The 21,427-nt window shown below is 36.8% G+C and overlaps 1 protein-coding gene across 2 annotated transcripts in view; it reads left to right on the forward strand.

Annotated features, from left to right (window-relative positions):
* LOC124161591 overlaps positions 1 to 18,126 on the forward strand; it is a 68,994-nt gene extending 50,868 nt beyond the window's left edge. For both annotated transcript variants that reach the window (XM_046537973.1, XM_046537972.1), the window contains exons 5-7: positions 12,280 to 12,502; positions 16,951 to 17,154; positions 17,640 to 18,126. In XM_046537973.1, the coding sequence (XP_046393929.1) occupies positions 12,280 to 12,502; positions 16,951 to 17,154; positions 17,640 to 17,834 (622 nt within the window). In that variant the 3' untranslated portion in view covers positions 17,835 to 18,126. The remainder of the gene's footprint in view (positions 1 to 12,279; positions 12,503 to 16,950; positions 17,155 to 17,639) is intronic.
* Positions 18,127 to 21,427: the final 3,301 nt, after the last annotated feature.

Below are 21,427 nucleotides of genomic sequence, written 5' to 3' on the forward strand. Positions count from 1 at the left end.
AGCGAAGTTCGAAGACGTGAGAGGCTGAGCTGTGAGAACAGAAAATTCAGTTACCTACGTTGTAGTTAAGAGTTACATAGACTATACAGTTTTGGAGGTATCACAGAAATGCAAGATAAGCGAAAGATCTATTAAAGAGGGTTGATTGTCAGGAAAGAATCCAACACGCATCAGGGATTACTATAAGGCACTACGCAGCCTATATTCGGCATATGAATTACACGTAAAGAGTCCACTCTCACCGCTATCATGAACATGCATGTTCATGACCGCCATCACCACCGCGCTGCTTACATTTTTCGCCGGTAGTTGGCGTCTTCCGGGCTGGAATCGCGAATAGGAAATACGCAAATTGGCATAACTTGATTCGTATATCCTTTGGACCAATGAAATTTGGTGAATGTGTACATCGTGGTATTCTTCACAAAGCCCAACGGAAATATGTTTTGCATGTAGTGTTTTATTAGATATATATCGATTCTGCGTTTTCTTAAAATATATCGAATTCTATAACATGAAGGATTTTACATCCGCGGGCGTATTTGACCATGAAATATACGGTAGATGACCAAACGGGGAGATAAATCGATATGATTGCGAAATTTTAATTTCACGTTTCAGTATACTTGATAATTCGATGATTACGGTAGCAAATACGCAAATTTTCGTATCGTATCTGTCTAACTATTGATGTTAAACCGAAGAAATTTAATGAATATGTTTATTATAGCATTGTTCATGCTGACCAATTAATAATATTTACTTTCCAAGCTCCGATTCCACACATATCGAATCTACGTTTTTGTAAAATATATCGAACTGCTGTTACTTATAGAATTTAACATCTACGGAGACAGTTGAACATTCTTTGGTTCTTTCTCCAACTCAAGTTTCTTAACCGTATTCATATATTTATTGTTATCAATTTGTTTTGTTGTTATAAACCTTCCTTAGATATAATAATATGACAGCATTGAGAGACAAACATCGTCAGTGAAATCTGAACATTACTTCATTATTCGAGACATATTTATTCGGATAATCATTTAATTAGTCTCATTTCGTTTATTTTCTAAATCTGACGTTTTTAATTTCATTAAGTTTCTGTATTCTAACATTATAAATCAAAAATAGGTGAGTAAATCAAGAGGTGATACAATCCTAGGGTAAGGGCTGAAAGACGAAAAATCGGCTGCATTTCATAAGTTCATCTACCATACACTCTATATTTTTCTACATTGCGTAAATCATTCACATCAAAACGGTTTCCCGAAGCATTTATCACCGTGGTTACTAAGAAGGTCTGAAGTATTGTTGACTGTGAATTAGCGTATTGCCTGCCTATTTCACTCATTTAAACGATATTTTGAGTGTTTCTTTCGCTTTTTGAACCACTTATGGGCACATGACTCGGTAACATGTGACACAACTATGTTCCCACCCCCCCTAATTACCCGCTTGATGAATTCAAGCGCCCAATCGACTCGTTAACGTCCCTATTAAAGCTGCAAACTGACTCATTGATTGTGTGATTGACACAAATTAGCAGCCCAAACTGTGATAGGTGTGGGTATATGGAATATTGGACGTAAAAGTAAAAAAAAATTCATCGGGAGGAAATATCTGAAAACTTGAAAAAGTCGATTACTTTTCGAGATATATCGACTTGAATTAACATGGGAGCCTTATGGGACTAAAACTTTTTCACTTTTATTATGTATTTTTAAATATGTGAGGAACATGAGATTCCCTTGACATAAACTAGATTTTTTGGTTGATTTTTTGGTGTGGTTGTCATTGCGATAAATTGATATTTAGTATTTTTTATGATTTTTTGAAAGTGCCCCATGCTTTTCTTATGGCACTACGTTAGGATTTTTTTTGACCAACTTGCAATCATCACAGGACAAATTCCTTGAAACGCAAGATACTAGATTTTTTGGTTGATTTTTTGGCTATCTCGAAATTTTCATATGTCGAAACAATTCCGAGGAATAAACGATTTCGACTTTCCATTGTAGAGGTGGTCGAATTTTCAATCTTGGATTTCGGCGTTGAGACATGTGCCATATGAAAATTTGGAATCTTTAAGAAAAACCGTTAGAGGGTTCTCCGAACCCTCACGTTTGAGCTTACTTTCGCCGTAACCCTCTTGGTTAATTCATAATTAAATTCCGAAAAATGTCCTGCACGCGAAAAATCATTGTCGCCATTTTTTTTTGGAGCATACAATCTTGAATATCTTAGCAACCGTTTAAGCTAGAGGAATGAAATTTTCAGAGTAATAATATTAATAAAATGGTCAACTTTTGCAATGATGGCCATCCCGCTCGATCGATTCACGTGCGAGTTATATCGATACAAATCTCCTTGGATACGCTTTAATCGCTAATAACTTTTTTGTGAATCAAGTGTTGAACATGAAAGTCATACACAATACAGCTGATAATGTCATTCATCCACCAAAAGTTAAATCAAACGGATCGAATGATAAGACTCGAAGATATGATCGATACAAGGTTGTATTCGATTGAGCCATTTTTTGGGCTTATTTACATAGTTACGGAAATAAAAATTTTAACAATATGTAAGGAAAAAAATGAATTATGCGCACACATAAATTATTTAGATGAATTATGTTTCCTAATGAAGATACATCGATTTGAATTTATATCTTTTTGTATTAGGCCCCCGTAAGAAAAAAACGCATCCCGTCTATCTACGTCACCAATATAAGAACATAGGCTAAATTTTGAAAGCGGGGATATTAGAGAAAGCAGGGATAAGGGAGTGACCATAGAAGGGATATCAATAGGATTGCGGATTTTACAGTACAGATGTCAGCAGTGTCTAAAGTACAATTCGATTAGTATAGCAAATACGCAAATTGGCATAACTTGATAGGTGTGTACGTTGGACCAATGAAACTTGGTAAACAGGTACATCTTGGTATTCCTCACGATACTCTATGGTAGTATGTTTTGTATTCAGTCTCACGTTCGATATATATCGAATCTACTTTTTCTTAAAATATATCGAATTGCTATAACATGTAGGATTTAACATTCAAGGACATAGTTTACTAGGGATTAAATAGTAGATACCCATAGACTGGATTTAAAACCAATAGCATTGCGGATTTTACAGTACAGATGTCAGTATGATCGAAAAATCGATTCGATTATTATAGCAAATACGTAAATGGGCATAACTTCCATAGATTTACCGTTGGATCAATGAAATTTGGTGATTGGGTACATATTGGTATTCCTCACGATGCCCAATGAAAATTTGTTTTGTACGTAGTCTCACATTCGATATATATCGAATCTACTTTTTCTTCAAATGTATCGAATTGCTATAACATGTAGGATTTTACATCCAAGGACATAGTTTACTAGGGATTAAATAGTAGATACCCATTGACTGGATTTTAAACCAATAGCCTTGCGGATTTTACAGTACAGATGTCAGTATGATCGAAAAATCGATTCGATTATTATAGCAAATACGTAAATGAGCATAACTTCAATAGATTTACCGTTGGATCAATGAAATTTGGTGATTGGGTACATATTGGTATTCCTCACGATGCCCATTGAAAATTTGTTTTGTACGTAGTCTCACATTCGATATATATCGAATCTACTTTTTCTTAAAATGTATCGAATTGCTATAACATGTAGGATTTTACATCCAAAGACATAGTTTACTAGGGATTAAATAGTAGATACCCATTGACTGGATTTTAAACCAATAGCCTTGCGGATTTTACAGTACAGATGTCAGTATGATCGAAAAATCGATTCGATTATTATAGCAAATACCTAAATGGGCATAACTTCAATAGATTTACCGTTGGATCAATGAAATTTGGTGAATGGGTACATATTGGTATTCCTCACGATGCCCAATGAAAATTTATTTTGTAAGTAGTCTCACATTCGATATATATCGAATCTACTTTTTCTTAAAATGTATCGAATTGCTATAACATGTAGGATTTTACATCCAAGGACATAGTTAACTAAGGATTAAATAGTAGATACCCATAGACTGGATTTTAAACCTATAGGATTGCGGACTTTACCGTACAGATGTAAGTATGATCGAAAAATCGATTCGATTATTATAGCAAATACGTAAATGGGCATAACTTCAATAGATTTACCGTTGGATCAAAGAAATTTAGTGATTGGGTACATATTGGTATTCCTCACGATGCCCAATGAAAATTTGTTCTGTACGTAGTCTCACATTCGATATATATCGAATCTACTTTTTCTTAAAGTATATCGAATTGCTATAACATGTAGGATTTTACATCCACAGGCATAGTTGACCAGGTATTAAATAGTAGATACCCATAGACTGAAAACTAAACAAATGGGATTGCGGACTTTACCGTACAGATGTCAGTATGATCGAAAAATCGATTCGATTATTATAGCAAATACGTAAATGGGCATAACTTCAATAGATTTACCGTTGGATCAATGAAATTTGGTGAATGGGTACATATTGGTATTCCTCACGATGCCCAATGAAAATTTATTTTGTAAGTAGTCTCACATTCGATATATATCGAATCTACTTTTTCTTAAAGTATATCGAATTGCTATAACATGTAGGATTTTACATCCACAGTCATAGTTGACCAGGTATTAAATAGTAGATACCCATAGACTGAAAATTAAACCAATGGGATTGCGGACTTTACCGTAAAGATGTCAGTATGATCGAAAAATCGATTCGATTATTATAGCATATACACAAATTGGTATAACTTGAAAAGTATACCCGTTGGACCAATGAAATTTGGCGAATGTGCACATCTTGGTAATCCTCACACTGCCCAACAGAAATATGCTGTGTATGTTGTCTAACGTGCGATATATATCGAATATGCTTTTTCTTCAAATATATCGAACCGCTATAACATATAGGATTTTACATCCTAGGGCATAGTTGGCCAGGTATTGTATAGTAGACACACAGACTGAAAATTAAACCAATAGCCATGCGGATTTTACAGTACAGATGGCAGTGTAATCGCAAGATCGATTCGATTATTCTATCAAATACGCAAATTTGCAAAACTTGATTAGTTTATACGTTGGTCCAATGAAATTTGGCAAATGGGTACATCTTGGTATTCCTCACAATGCCCAAATGAAACATATTTTGTGTATAGTCTCACGTTCGGTATTAATCGAATCTACTTTTTCTTAAAATATATCGTATTGCTATAACATATAGGATTTTACATCCAAGGACATAGTTGACCAATATAATTATGTGGAAGATAGCCATAGACTGTAAGTTTAATCAATAGCATTGCGGATTCAACGATACAAATGCCAGTATAATCGAAGAATGGATTCGATTATTATAACAAATACATAACATTGGCACAAGTTGAATAGTGTATCCGTTGGACCAATTTAATTTGGTGCTTGGTACATCTTGGTATTCCTCACAATTCCCAAAGGTAATATGTTTTGCATGTAGTCTCACGATTGATGCATATCGAATATGCTTTTTCTTAAAATATATCGAATCGTTATAACATAGGATTTTGCATGCACGTACATAGTTGACCAGGAATTTTAGTGTTGATGATCAAAGATTGGAAGGTTAATCAATCGGATTGCGTATTTTCAATGCACGTGTCAGTATACTTGATAACTCGATACGATTATGATAGCAAATATGCCAAATCTTTTTTGCAAATTGGAATATCTTGAGAATAATTATTTTTTAAGACCAAAGAAATTAGAGTAATCGTTACAATTCAGTATTTTACAAACTGCATTATGGACATTCGTTTTGCAAGTGGAATATCTTGAAATATTTATCTAAAGAATCTGCGTTGTATTTTCAAGAGTGGCTTATCACAATGCTTATGGACTTTAACAGTTGAAAAATAACCACATAATCAACACTCTCTTGAAATTTTTAAAACCTTATTCCGATTATGTGTCAATGGTTAACTTAATGGATCAAAGAATCAATTATCCGTCAAATAAAATCATATTGAAAATAACAAATATTTCTAACAGTGAAAAATTTAGTTCCTTACCCTTTCAAAAAACGGCGGGGAAATTTTTGAATATTAAACCACTTATGGGCACATGACTCGAAAATATGTGACACAACAATGTTCCCACCCCCCCTAATTACCCGCTTGATGAATTCAAGCGCCCAATCGACTCGTTACATATTTAAAGCTGGAAAGTAATTCATTGATTGGGTGATTGACACAAATTAGTAGCCCAAACTGTGATAGGTGTGGGTATATGGAATATTGGACGTAAAAGTGAAAAAAAATTCATCGGGAGGAAAAATCTGAAAACTCGAAAAAGTCGATTGGTTTTCGAGATATATCGACTTGAATTAACATGGGAGCCTTATGGGACTAAAACTTTTTCACTTTTTTAATGTATTTCTAAATATGTGAGGAACATGACATTCTTTTGACATAAACTAGATTTTTTGGATGATTTTTTAACATGGTTGTCATTGCGATGAATTGATATTTAGTATTTTTTATTACTGTTTGAATGCTCTCAATGCTTTTCTTATGGGAAAACTTTAGGAATTTTTTTGACCAACTTGCAATAATCGTACGACAAATTCCTTTGCCAAAAAGGTAGAGAATTCTTTGGTTAATTTTTTGGCTATGTTGGAATTTTCGTACGTCGAAACAATTCCGAGGAATAAACGATTTCGACTTTCCAATGTAGAGGTGGTCGAATTTTCAATCTTGGATTTCGGCGTTGAGACATGTGCCATGTGAAAATTTGGAATCTCCTAGAAAAACCGTAAAGGGTTCTCCGAACCCTTACGTTTGAGCTCACTTTCTCCGTAGCCCTCTTGGTTAATTAATAATTAAATTCCGAAAAATGTCCTGCACGAGAAAAATCATTGTCGCCATTTTTTTGTGGAGCATGCAATCTTGAATATCTTAGCAACCGTTTTAGCTATAGGAATGAAATTTTCAGAGTAATAATATGAATAAAAAGGTAAACTGTTGCAATGATGACCATTCCGCTCGATCGATTCATGTGCGAGTTATATCGATACCAATCTCCTTGGTTACGCTTTAAACGCTAATGACTTTTTTGTAAATCAAATTTTGAATGCAAGAGTCATGCACAATACAACTGATAATGTCACTCATCCGACAAAAGTTAAATCAAGCGAATCGAATGATTAGAGTCGAAGTTATGATCGATACAAGGTTGCATTCAATGGAGCCATTATTCAGACCTATTTACATAGTTACGGGAATAAAGTTATGGCAATATGTAAAGGAAAGAATGAGTTATGCGTACACATTAATTATTTAGTTGAGTATTGTTTCCTAACGAAGATATATCAATATGAATTTATATCTTTTTGTATTAGGTCCCCGTAAGAAATACACGCATCGCCCTATATACGTCACCAATATAAGAACATAGGCGAAATTTTGAAAGCGGGGATAGTAGAGAAGAGAGGGCCATCGAATGGAGGGGTTATCAATAGGATGCGAATTTTTCAATACAGGTGGCAGTATAGTCGAATGTACGATTCGATTTTTATAGCAAATACGCAAATTGGCATAAAATGATAAGTGTATACGTTGGACCAATGAAATTGAGTGAATTGGTACATCATGGTATTCCTCACAATGCGCAATGGAAACATATTTTGTATATAGTCTCACGCTCGATACATATATATCGAATCTACTTTTTATTAAAATATATCGAATTGCTATAACACATAGGATTTTACATCCAAGGACATAGTTGACCAGGAATTATATAGTAGATACCCATAGACTGTAAGTTAAACCAAAAGCAATGCGGATTTTAAAGTACAGATGTCAGTATGATCGAAGAATCGATTCGATTATTCTAGCAAATACGTTAATTGGCATAACTTCAATAGTCTTTCCGTTTCACCAATGAAATTTGGTGAATGGGTACATCTTTTTATTCCTCACAATGCCCAATGAAAATATGTTTTGCATGTAGTCTCACATTCGATATATATCGAATCTGCTTTTTCACAATTTATATCAAATAGCTATAACATATAGGATTTTGCACCCACGGGCATTGTTGACCAGGAATTATATAGTAGATGACCATAGACTGGATATAAAAAAATGTCATTGCGGATTTTACAATACAGATGTCAGTATAATCGAAAGATCGAATCGATTATTGTAGCAAATACGCAAATTGGCATAACTGGATTAGTATATACGTTGGACTAATGAAAATTGGTGAATGGGTACATCTTGATATTCCTCACATTGCCCAATGGAAATATGTATTGCATGTAGTCTCACGCTCGATATATATCGAATATAATTTTTATTAAAATATATCGAATTGCTATAACACATAGGATTTTACATCCAAGGACATAGTTGACCAGGAATTATATAGTAGATACCCATAGACTGTAAGTTAAACCAATAGCAATGCGGATTTTAAAGTACAGATGTCAGTATGATCGAAGAATCGATTCGATTATTCTAGCAAATACGTTAATTGGCATAACTGGATTAGTATATACGTTGGACCAATGAAAATTGGTGAATGGGTACATCTTGATATTCCTCACATTGCCCAATGGAAATATGTTTTGCATGTAGTCTCACATTCGATACATATCGAATCTGCTTTTTCACAAATTATATCGAATAGCTATAACATTTAGGATTTTACACCCACGGGCATTGTTGACCAGCAATTATACAGAAGATGACCATAGCGTGGAAATAAAATCAATATCGTGGCGGATTTTACAGTACAGATGTCAGTGTAATCGAAAGATCGATTCGATAGTTATAGCAAATGCTGAAATTAGCATATTTTGATTAGTATATACGTTGCACCAATGAAATTTTGTGAATGGGTACATCTTGGGATTCCTCACAATGCCCAATGAAAATATGTTTTGCATATAGTCTCACATTCGATATATATCGAATCTGCTTTTTCACAATTTATATCCAATAGCTATAACATATAGGATTTTACGACCACGGGCATTGTTTACCAGGAAATGTAGAGAAGATTTCTATTAACTGGAATTAAAATCCACGGCATTGCGGATATTACAGTGCAGATTGCAGTTTTATCGAAAGATCGATTCGATAATTGTAGCAAATACGCGAATTGGCATAACATGATTAGTATTTACGTTGGACCAATGACACTTGGTAAATGGGTACATCTTGGTATTCCTCACAATGCCCAATTGAAATATGTTTTGTTTATAGTCTCACGTTCGATATAAATCGAATTTACTTTTTCTTAAAATATATCGAATTGCTATTACATATAGGATTTTACATCCAAGGACATAGTTGACCAGGAATTATGTAGTAGATACCCATAGACTGGAAGTTAAACCAATAGCATTGCGGATTTAACAGTACAGATGTCAGTATAATTGAAAAATCGATTTGATTATTTTAGCAAATATTTAAATTGGCATAATTTGATTAGTGTATCCGTTGGACCAATGAAATTTGGTGAATGGTTACATCTTGGTCTTCCTCACAATGCCCAATGGAAATATGCTTTGTGTGTAGTCTCACGATGTATATATATTGAATATGCTTTTTCTTAAAATATATCGAATCGTTATTACATACAGGATTTTCTATCCACGTACATAGTTGACCAGGAATTTTAGGGTTGATGATCCAAGACTGGAATAGGATTGCGAATTTTCAATACACGTGTCAGTATACTTGATAATTCGATACGATAATGATAGCAAATATGCCAAAGCTATTTTTTTCAAATTGGAATATCTTGAGAATAACTATTTTTTAGTACCAAAGAAATTTGGGGAATCGTTACAATTTAGTATTTTACACACTGCATTATGGACATATGTTTTGCGAGTGGTATATCTTTATATATTTATCTAAGGAATCTGCGTTTCATTTTCAAGTTTCGCTTATCACAACGCTTTTGGACTTTAAGAGTTGAAAAATAACCACAAAATCATCACTGTCTTGAAATTTTAAAAACCTTATTCCAATTATGTCTCAGTGCTAAACTTAGCCTATTCAAATAATGAACTATCCGTCAAATGAAATTATATTGAAAATAACAAATAATTTTAAAAGTAAACAATTAAGATCCTTTCCCATAAAAAAAAAAACGGCGGGGAAATTTGTGAATATTTGAAACACTTATGGACACAATACTCAACAACACGTGACACAACAATGTTCCCACCCCCCTAATTACCCGCTTGAAGAATTCAAGCAGCCATCCACTTGTACATATTTACATACACATTTAAAAATATGAAATCACATCACTATATTCGTAAAGTTTAAGTCAAAATATTCCTGAATGGAATACAATGTATTATTGCAGAGATATAAACTTATAATAGACTTAAACCTATTAATTGTGACAGACTTTACTTTAGATGGAAGCCTGTTGAAAAATTTTATTCCCAAGCTGTCAGAATTATAGTAGGTCTTTATGAGCCTTCAGTGCTCTGTTTCTAAATTATTTTTGCATCTGGTGTACTGTGCATGAAAATGAGACCTAGTTGAGTATACAGTGAAACCTTTTTTAATGGAAACTCAAGGGACCGAAATTTTGCTGTTTCGTTGATCAGGAGTTCGTTCCCTGGAGGTGAAACGCACGTTGCATCATCCTAGGGGCACGGAAATTGAAGCCGGTCTGCATGCGTTATCTTCATTCTACCATCGCATACTTCTAAACAGTGCTGATTTCTTCAATTGCAATGCATATCGCGGGAAATAGACCACATTTAGGAAGCCTCAGTTCATATTATTCAATCACTTCGCGTGCTTTTTCATCAGTTTTCAAAAATGTATGCAGCGAAGTGGTGAACGCGAGGCGATCCCTTTATTCTCAATATTTGAAATAGAGAATATGTATTTGCGAGGTTTACACTGAAAAATTAAGAATTCGACAGATTTGACCGTTACTAGTATAAATTTAAGGTAACAGCGCCAATTATAGCTTCATCATGAAATTTAGATTGCTCTACCATAACAACGCGAGTTGTGACTTTTATCGACCCATTAATGCGCAGTGGGTGGTAGCATTTATTTATAGAAGTCGAATCCAGAATACTCCATTGCAATATTTACAGTAGAGGGCTTCGTAAATAATTCACTGTTCTAGTATCATTTCCTTCGTATTCCGGATAGACAACTGCCGATAAGAAAAAATCTTGAAAGGCCTTATGCAGGAGTTCTCGATGTAAAATATGTCACGATTTTGAAAAATGAGTTTTCGAGAAATTATATTCTGCAACCCTCAGTTTGCTGGCTTCGCGTATAACTAAATTTGAGTCTACTTTAGTGAACTCATAAAACGACCCTTCAGTATTCATGTCTTTTGAGAGTCCGTGCCAGGATTCACGGATTTTGCCATCACTCTCCATCGCGTGGTCGCAGTTGACTGTGAACCAGATAGACAACTGCCAATAAAAAAACAGCTTGAAAGGCCTCATGAATGAGTTCTCAAAGTAAAATAAGTCATGATGATGATGCTGTTGACTGCAGACCCGGTTTTTGCAAAATAACTAAATTTAGTGACAGGTACGACACACTTCCAAGCTTTGCAAAGCCGCTGCATTACCTGCAAAATGGTCCTCTTCAATTTCTCCGATCCCTTACATCCATTTGACAAACCAAAAACCCCACTAAAATCCGACGGTAATGCCGCTTTGCCCCAGAAATGACCCCTCAGTCGAGAGGTTGCAACTTGGCTGGTGCAGTTGGGGGAAAGAAAATAACGCGCATATTTCTTATTGTTAGTCCTATGTCAGGGCCCGTGCAGCAATCGAGGGAGAAATCTACTTTCCCCATGAGTGCATCAACTCTCGCCAACCACCACTGAATTAATCCCACTGTCATTCATGAATTTTTGCTCCTACCGCCGGGGCAAAGCATCACTCTCACCAGTGGCACAGTCTAAACATGACATGTTTGGATCACATTTTCCAATGTTAAATTATTCTTAATTGAAAATTATCATCTATTAAACTCTGAATCATTGCATTGAAAAATCAGTAGCAAACACCAAAGTATTTTATGGACAATTAAATGCAGAAACCAATACATATTTTTCATTGCTGTTTATGAAATTAAATTCAAAGGTGGTCAATACAATCCTCCGAATTTTTAGTCCTAGTGAGCTTCATAAAGATGGAGAGGCCAAAGTAGAGGTTTTTTTATTGCTGTGATTTTTTCCAACCTTGTATTTATTTCAGGTGTGGGAATGGATTAATGAAATTACCTCATCCTTATAAAGATATCGTCCTGGCTAAGAAGTGCCTGGAGAAGGCCATTGCAGTGAACCCCAAGAGTTCCTCCACCTACCAAGCCCTCGGAACAATGGAAGACCGGTACAACAGGAACCCAAGGGCAGCCCTCAAATACTATGAACTAGCCTTCGAAAATGGAAACAATATCTCTGCAATTTTCGTCTTAGAGGTGAGAAATCTATCTTTATGAGCGTGGTTGTGTCTAGCTTACGTTTTAATTCAATTAGTGTGCTTCTGGACCATGAAGGTCATACTACATATTTATTTGGCTAATCTTGAGGTTTGGTCAATGACAGTTTATATTAAATTCTTTTCCTACATTTTGACTTTTTATTTGTCAACCTCAGGGCTAGGAACTTAATTTGAAAATTTGTGCATAAAAGCAATCATTTTATCAGTAGCTGATTTAGGTGAGGGGCTTGTAATCTTTTGAATATTGAAAAGGTAGTAATCTTTAAGGTGGCTCTCAAATATAAATTTGTATTTCACCAGCCAAACAAACAATATTTTTTTTAATGCTGAAAACATAAGAGTCGCTCATACGCACATCAGACCTCAAGAGACAATATTGCTTAGAGGTTTGCATTCCATGAAGGACCAGATGGAAATAATATTAACTGCCTCTCTCAAAGGACAACGACCTTACTCTGCCCAAGCATTTAGTTTTTCACAAACTATCTAACTCATGCGTTTAGTTGGTAAAACCTCAAGATTAACAAAAGCAACGCATGCATGTGGACACAGGAGTCACAGGAATGGATAGTACCAATTAGCATGAATAAACTCGACAGTGACTTTTGAACTGCATTCATAGGGAATGGAAAAAAAGAGAGGCTGAGTGCATGTATTCCACACTACAGTGGAACCACCTTAAAGCGAGTACAGGCTATTGCGAGACCCCCACATTTATGAGAGGTAGCAGATGCACCGTCAGTTGACCTTATTAATATGTACCTACCATCTAAAAAAATCATTTTTACCAGGTCCTATTAGTGTTGGCTGTTGCCATAGAAAGAGTTTTCATTGCCGGAAAACCTTCACCAAGAGTCCTTAATCTTTGTAATTCCTGGCAATCTGTTAGAAATGAAGCTAACATGGAGTGCTAAGTCTGTTTCATAGTAGTTCATTTTGGTGAAAACATTGTGGCATTAACATTCGTGAATGCTTGATCTTTTTTTGTTCCTCGGGTGGCAGAAAGTAGTCGACAGCATACTTGCACCATGACCAAATAAACGTAAAATATGTCTAAGCAAGGAAATGAAAATAATGGAGCAGTATGAGAGTGGCGTAATAAATGGGTCTTCCTCTTCACAAGGAAAACAAAACAAAGAGAAGATTAGGTCTTCTGTGGTGTGGGATCAGAGCAAAAGCGCCCAAAGAATGCCGAACATGAAGTGTTAGAAGGAGCTTAGTCCGGGTGGTTTTGCCCTATTCAATCTGCGGGAACTCCTGAGAAAGGGTCTGTGGTTGAGGCTAACACGTATTTTAGTGATTGATTGAGAATCGAGAACTTAAAGTGCTCCGAAGGTTGGTCATACTAATTTAAAGCACGTAAGCGTTATCACCCTACATAATTGCTGGCAATGCCTGCGGTGTAAACCCAAAGCCATGGAAGAAAGGACTCTGATCCTGGCGGAATATCTTAATATAGAAGTATTCCCCGTGAGATGTAATGCAGGCAAATTGCATTTGCATGTTTTGCAGTCATTATTGGGAATGTTAAATCAATAAATTGATACTTGTAAAGTTTGTTGGCCTAAGGGTCCATGAGATGTGTGTGTGTATCATTTTTCATTTCTTTGTTGCGTATTAGCCATGCGTTGATGTCGATGGCTTTCGGGAGCAGCTGCGTATTGCACTTTGTCATGCGAGCTTGCAAAACAAACAGGAACAATAAACGTACACCAATGGAAGCATTAAATAACTGTGATACAGTTTTAACAATAATTATTTGAATTTTTAGCATAAAATACCAAAATAGAATGATCACGTAATGCACTAAGTACTGAGAAAAGTGGCTTGGTTTGTTGAGCTCTGGGATAATGACAAATTGACAAGGCAATGCTTTGCATGATTTTGATTCAGTACGGCACTTGTAAATTGAATGTCTAGTTTGTTTTAAGATAAGGAAATTTAATGATGAAAAAACATTGCCTTTCTTCTGGAATTATGCTTGAGTTTCTCAGAAAGAAATATCTCCATCGCCATGCTGATCCTGTTCCTATATAAGTGTTGAAAATAGGTTTATTGGCTATCGTTTGCTCCACCTCCGGGAAAGCAAAAATTCACTATAGCGAGTGTTTATTGGAGCACCGTGGGGTCTCATTTTATCGAGGTTGCACTGTGTATTAAATGACTGTCCCAGGTTTCACCTTCTCCGTAGGCATCATTGAGGTGCAAATATGTAACAGGTTGCAAACTCTGAAACGCTCACTCCAAGCAGATGGGTGGGGTTTGAGGAGTGTGAAGGAAAGCACGTTCTTCCCTGTGGAGGATGAGGGGATGCATTGATGGGCAGACGGGAGGGAGGCAGGGCTGCGCACTAGATTGGGCAGCAATGTGGAAACAAATATGTACGTGTGTGTGTTCATCCTTCAGATGAGTTAAATTTGAGTCATTTTGGGTATTATTGATCTCCAAATGCTTGAGGAAATCAAGTTTCTTTTCTTTTCTTTCTGCAAGGACTGCCCCAGGGATTATCATGTTCCTCTCCAAGTCCTTTGGTATCCCACCTGTTGAATTCATTTCACTAATGATTTAGTACAGCTGGTTCATCTTCTTTTCCCCTGCATATTTCATTAGCTCTGAAAAAATGTCGTCAATTCCAGGTTCTTCATTTATCCGAAGGTTTGTTACAGTGGGCACTGTTGAAACATAATGTGCGTGGAAGAGCGAATGAGAAAACAAAATTTCTTATTCTTTCACTTAGTTTGCTTCTAGGATCATAATTTTCTGAGTAGTTGTGTTTATAAGGTCAAAATTATTAAAATTTTCTCTTTTCAATAATGGTATAATGAACAGAAACCATTATGTGGAATATGTTTTCGTGCCTTGGAGCCTGCACTTGAAGGCCTATTATCAAGCTAATGAATTTAATACTGAGGCCATTCATGCAGAGTCGTGTGGATGATATTAACTTCTGATTAGGGATTTGTGTGTTTATTTTATCTTGCTCCCTCCTTCTTTCATTAATCCGTGGAATGGCATCAGGTACCCGTGCTAGCCTCTTGTAACTTTCTTTGGAATAATTAGGCAATTCTCGTTACTTAAAATACACACTGTCCATATGTACTTCCGCCTGGGTGTCGGTCTGAAGCTGATTAGTCTGTCTATTTTATGTTTGGGTTCCATGCTTTGCTGAGGTGGAGCTGTGTGTCACTATAGGGTAGTTTCCTTCATCAAAGAAAACGAAAGGCATTGATTGCAATTCGTTACCCACCATTAGTGTATTCATAACAAACAAATTATTTGGTTTCAGAAATCCCAGTTTAGACGAATGGCAATGGTCAATTTTATCCTCATTTGAAAAAGGCCAGATTGGCACCCATGCGATGCCACTCCACGTGACATCACGGGGACCTAGTTTCTATACGAGTAGATAGGAGTTATACATCGTCTGATATTACCAATGCATGCATGAGGCACAGAGCTCAGGGAAAAATGTCTTAATAATCACCTATTAAAACTGCCCTAGGTCGGAAAGTCATCTTCGTTTGATAAGGTATTAATAATCCTTATTTAAGCCAAGCGCTACCAGCTAGCATGGTACTCTGCTACCTGCTAGCATCCTGTGTCGTATCAGCGCTCAGAGCCTCGCCCCAAGGTCACCTCACTTGCGGCAGTGGGAACCAGAACGACGTCACACAGAGTTCTCCTGGCATTCATACTTACCCGTCGCATTTTCCCGTGCTTGAAAATTTTCACTTTTCATTTCATCGCAAAAAATAGATATCATCATTTAAAAATCTAAAAGCATGAAATACGTACTCCAGGAGTAATAATCTTTTGATATAGGCAATAAAAAAATAACAGGAAACCACCCTATTGGAGTCGTTAGCCAGGCTTCTAATGGCCTCTGTCACCTCCCAATCCCAGACCAAGAGATACGGATGGAGTTCTGCCTCTTGATAGCGTCATCTTGGCAGAGGGTGTGCTGTGCAAATGCCAAAGTCTCAGACTGGTTCAATCATAGATGCCGTTTGTGCTCTTTCAACCTTGCCTCCACTGTCTCACTCGTCTCTCCGATATCTGTTGACGTTATCCATCAAAATGACGGCAGCCGTGGACCTCGTCACCGCCAGGCGAGTCCTAGAATTCTGCTGCATTACAATTCGCCAGGATAAAAGTTTAGTTTTGCAAATACTTGAAGTAATGTCTGACGCTTTTCCGGCTAACAATATTGATGAACATCTGATGGGCTCAGAGTGGGTAAGGTTTTTCATCTTGGATTGCTTGTATGCAATGAGTGTATCGCTTGTCAAAATGTTGGAAAAAGGGATAGAAGTCCTCTCTTGGTGTGGAACCAAAAATATCTCAGTCAAAATATGTTCTTCTATTGTTTCCCAGGTGTGAGTATTCTTGATTTTGCTTCTGAAAGATGCTTATTTTGTTCCTCAGGCTCGCATGAAGGTGAACAGGAACTACAACCCTTTGCCTGACATTGACGAGTATTTGGAAACTCTGGCTGAAGTGGAGGATATGGCTGCTGAGTTTGCAGTCCTCAAAGGGGAGTATTTGTTCTTTCAGAGGAATGATCTTCTGGCAGCCATCAAATTTTGGAAGGAAGCGATCTTACTGAAACCTAATTCGGAAATTGTTATGGTAATTCACACTCCACTTTTATCCTTATGCAATAGGTATAGCTGTAAAAACTTGACCTATTTACATCTATTTATTACATGTAGGCAATGTTAGTCATAGTAAGCCACATGGCTTGTCTGAGGGTCCCAGTAGTATGCATACAATGCAGCAAATGATAATAATAATAATATCATTATTTGTCCAACGATTTGCAAAAAGCAAACATAGGGCACGTGAAAATGATGCATGTAATTTTATTAGACATGAAGAAGAAACAAATAACAAAATGATGTGTGCAAAAAACACTTCCATAAAAGGAGCTCATTGGAGAGAGGTTTAAAATAATCTCATGCTACAACATTAGCATAACATGTTGTAGCATGTAGCCTTTCAATGGTAGAAACTCATATTGTTAAAAGGATCCATATTATTTGTACATGTCTGCTCGTGAAAAACTGTGGCATCACTTATTTTTTGTAATTATTTCTTTGTTCTAACCATTTCAGAAACACATGACTAGATTTATTACTGGAAGACGTATAAATAAGCCGTACCTGAAGAGTATTCCTGGAAGATATGTGTTCAATGTTTATGAGTTGCTGAGGTATGAAATTAGGAATGCTCTAAGAGGACCAAAGTTAACTGGTGAAGAGGTAAATGTGCTGAAAGAAATGGCAAAATTATGTGAAAGTCACGGCTAAAAACTCCCAAGTGTGATCACATAATTTGGATGCATTTTATTTGGAATGTGCAGAGTCAATTTAATAAAAATATGTTCCGTAATGTATATATACACAATATATTTGTATATGCGCATGTGTGTATTATTGCGCTTATGCATGATTTTATCTTTCTTACTTATCATTGAAATAATTGAAATTTTAATTGTCTAAAATATCCTCTATTCTTGGCATTTTGTCTAAAGGAAACTTCTTTTTGCAAAACCTGCTATGCTAACGAGCTTGTACAGTCATTAAAGATATCCATGTTTTACGACTGTTGTTTTATATTTCAAATTGACTTGGCTGTTGAAACTGAAGCAGAGGCAATGCACGAGGTCAATATGGCATTTTACTCAAGAAATCACATTATTTATTTAAACTATCGTTATTTGAACTATTATTCTAGTATCATGCGATGTAGAGATTTTGCTGTTTTTTTGCATCAGTATGTATACTCCCATTCAAAAAGATACCCCAGACACACAAGAGTCCAGAATTGAGATTGATATAAGGACACCCCTCCACCGCCCAGGGCCATGAACACTTGCACGTGCACTCCAGGTCAAAGTGAGGTCTAGAAAACGTGGGACCGCAGAGGGGCTGTTTGTTTTGGAGTCTCTGAAGGATTATTTGTGTGTTTAAGGGCACTCACTACAGTTCTCAGATTAGGAAGCAGTTGTGAGATTGCAAATTTTGTCAGGCCACAAACGTTTTTCTCGCTAAGAGTCAGTTGGAGATATGAAAGTGACAACGCTATTCCTATGCCTATCTTTTACATTCCACTCACTCTATATCAAATATTGGGAGCCACCAGAGAGTCACATGTGTACACACTACATAGGTAGGAAGCAACAATCCCCTACCATAGTCCAATAACCACACATTGGCTACCCATAGTGGACACCACTAAACAAAAGCATATTATCACAGTATTCATATGAGAAATTGCTCTCTCAAATCTTCCATGACAACAATTTTCCTTCATGTTTAAACTAAAAATACCTGATCAATAAAAAGACAAAGGAGGCTGATCTGAGGCATTTAATAAGAAAAAATATAATTTAAACCTTGTATTGATGCCATATCTTTGAGCCAAAATCTTCAAATCTCAAAGTGCTGTGGTCTCTTGTGCAGTACCAACTTTAAAGAAGGCTGTAATGACTAGGGACTTGCAAAAGGTCGCATTATTTTACAGCTAAAAGTGGTGATATTTTTTTTACAAAAGTGGTGTTATTTCGCCCTGAAATCGGTGTTATTTAAATGTTAAAATAATTGATGTTGATTGAGTGCCATGCTGTCAGTGGACCACCTTTCCCTAAATTTTGGATGCTATTGGCTGGGGATAATTTAATCAATAATTTACATGGAGTATTGACTTAATTCACCTTTTTTATATATATTATTCTTCGCATATTCATATACAGTAAAACATCGATTTTATGCACTTTGATTGTACATCAAGTCTCCTTTTTACGCAGCAACACTCACATCCAGCCGGAAAGCATGGGGAATTGCAATGGCGAAACTTCGATTTTACATCTTTTCTTGGTTTTATGCAGTTTTTTGATTTTGTGCAGCATAACCCCAGCCCCAAGGACGTTGCTAATTTTGATTTTACGCTGTCGTCTTTTGACTTTGCGCAGAACAAACTCAGTATTGGAGATAATTCTGACCTCAAATTTATCTACTTATTATCTAGTTTCTCAAAGAATTACGCATGCCTACAGAAGGGTTCAATAGGCTGAATCAAAACATAGGTATCACGTGACAATAAAAGTCGAACAAAGCTAGACTGATCGCAGCGATGGAGCTTGCCATTTCCAACCATGTTGCTCCAAATCACGTTCCCACGTGTCTACTTCATATGTTCTGTATGAAAATCGTGTATGATTGCGTAGTCGGAGTCCCAAGGTCGTCTGAGCCCCGCAACAGTTCATATCGCCGTACGTTAGATGGTAATGACGTAAGAAGCTTTCAAGGCAATCCAAGGTCGACTTTCATCCTTTGCCGGGAGCGCCTAAGAAATGATGCCGCTACATATGGTGCTCATTTTCACTGTTGGAAATTCCTGACTGGAGTAATGCAAAGTTATATTCTTCATTCATCTCAATGAGTTGCAAAAATGAATACAGGAACGGTTGACATGAGGTCGCGCTGTTGAGCATGAAACTGAAAACATCGCAAATCTAATTATTGCTTCCCCTCTTTGGCTTCTCAGTAATTTTCAGCCTCCTTTCAGTACTTATATATCGCTTTCGGTTGAAATTTGTCTCAGAAGGATACCAATAGCACAAAGATACGGCAACGTCTATGTGTAGCTACTTTTGATAAAGAAAGACGATCGCCGGAGATATGAACGTAATCACGGAAGGTCCATAAAATCAGTGATAGCACTTGCTGCTCTTTCTTTTTTACTCTTCTTAGAGTAGAGACCTACAGATAGACGACTATTCTACATCGAAGACTCAGCTGCGATGCGATCGATCACTGATTTTTGCCGCAAATTGAAAGCATGTAGAGGAGAAAACTTTAGTTTTGTGCCTGCAAAGTTTGGTATTTTAATTGCCTTGCATTGTTTTTAATTTTTGCCTCGAGTTTACTGCTTGAAAACGCATATTGACCATTATAATCGAAGCAGTTGGTAGTCCTCAGTTTCGTACATTGTGTTGCTGGCACTTATTACCGTATAAGCTTGTGTAAGAGGTGCACACGTGTAAGAGGCGCACCCCTATTTTGAGGAAGGAAGCTATAAAGAAAAAAGTTTACGGTATTTTTTTTATCCTATCGTGCGGTGTTGCAGACGTATGCCTGGAATTTCGACAGTTATCGAAATTTCCTCTTTCAGTACTATTTGAAAGAGGAAAAGTTTGATAACTGCGGCGGCATAAGAGGGAGTAGAAAGAGTTCCGATCCTCTCTTTGCATACGCCATCGCCCTACGTTGCTTGTCCTACTCACGAACAATTTTGTTTAAAAGCTCTCGCAGGAGTATTGCAATAGAATTGCAGCCGTGGAAAATTTTAAGGCAAAACACGACAGGCACATAGCATGAACCCTCCCAAGAGATAGGACAACAATCGGGGCAATCTCAGCGCCTTAGGAAAATAACCACGTCGTAGATTTAAGGCCCCTTGCACACACACCGATTTTGGACGGCCGGTAAAATATCGGCCGTCCACATTCCAATAGTGAACAATGGGAGAGCATTGGAGCTTGCACACGTACCGAACACGCGCCGGCACCGGCTAAATGTCGGTTAGCTGCCGGCCATTGTCACTGTGGATCGCCGTCGCCGGCTCAAAAACATAGCAACTTATCGTTTGACCGGTAAAAATCCGGCGTGTGTGCAAGCATCGCTTCGCCGATATTTTACCGGCCGTCCAAATTCGGTGTGTGTGCATAGGGCCGTTTTTTTCCTTTCCGGGACTCCATAGGAAAATAGGAAATTATCAAGTTACAGGGGATCAATGGAAACGCGTTTCATCCCTACCCCATCTCACCAACTGACCTTTTTCGGTCTACCAGGTTCAATTCTCCGAGTTTCTGGAGGTCAAAAGCTAGGTGAGTCACCTT

This window comes from Ischnura elegans, chromosome 6, assembly GCF_921293095.1.
Source record: "Ischnura elegans chromosome 6, ioIscEleg1.1, whole genome shotgun sequence".
Lineage (NCBI taxonomy): Eukaryota > Metazoa > Arthropoda > Insecta > Odonata > Coenagrionidae > Ischnura > Ischnura elegans.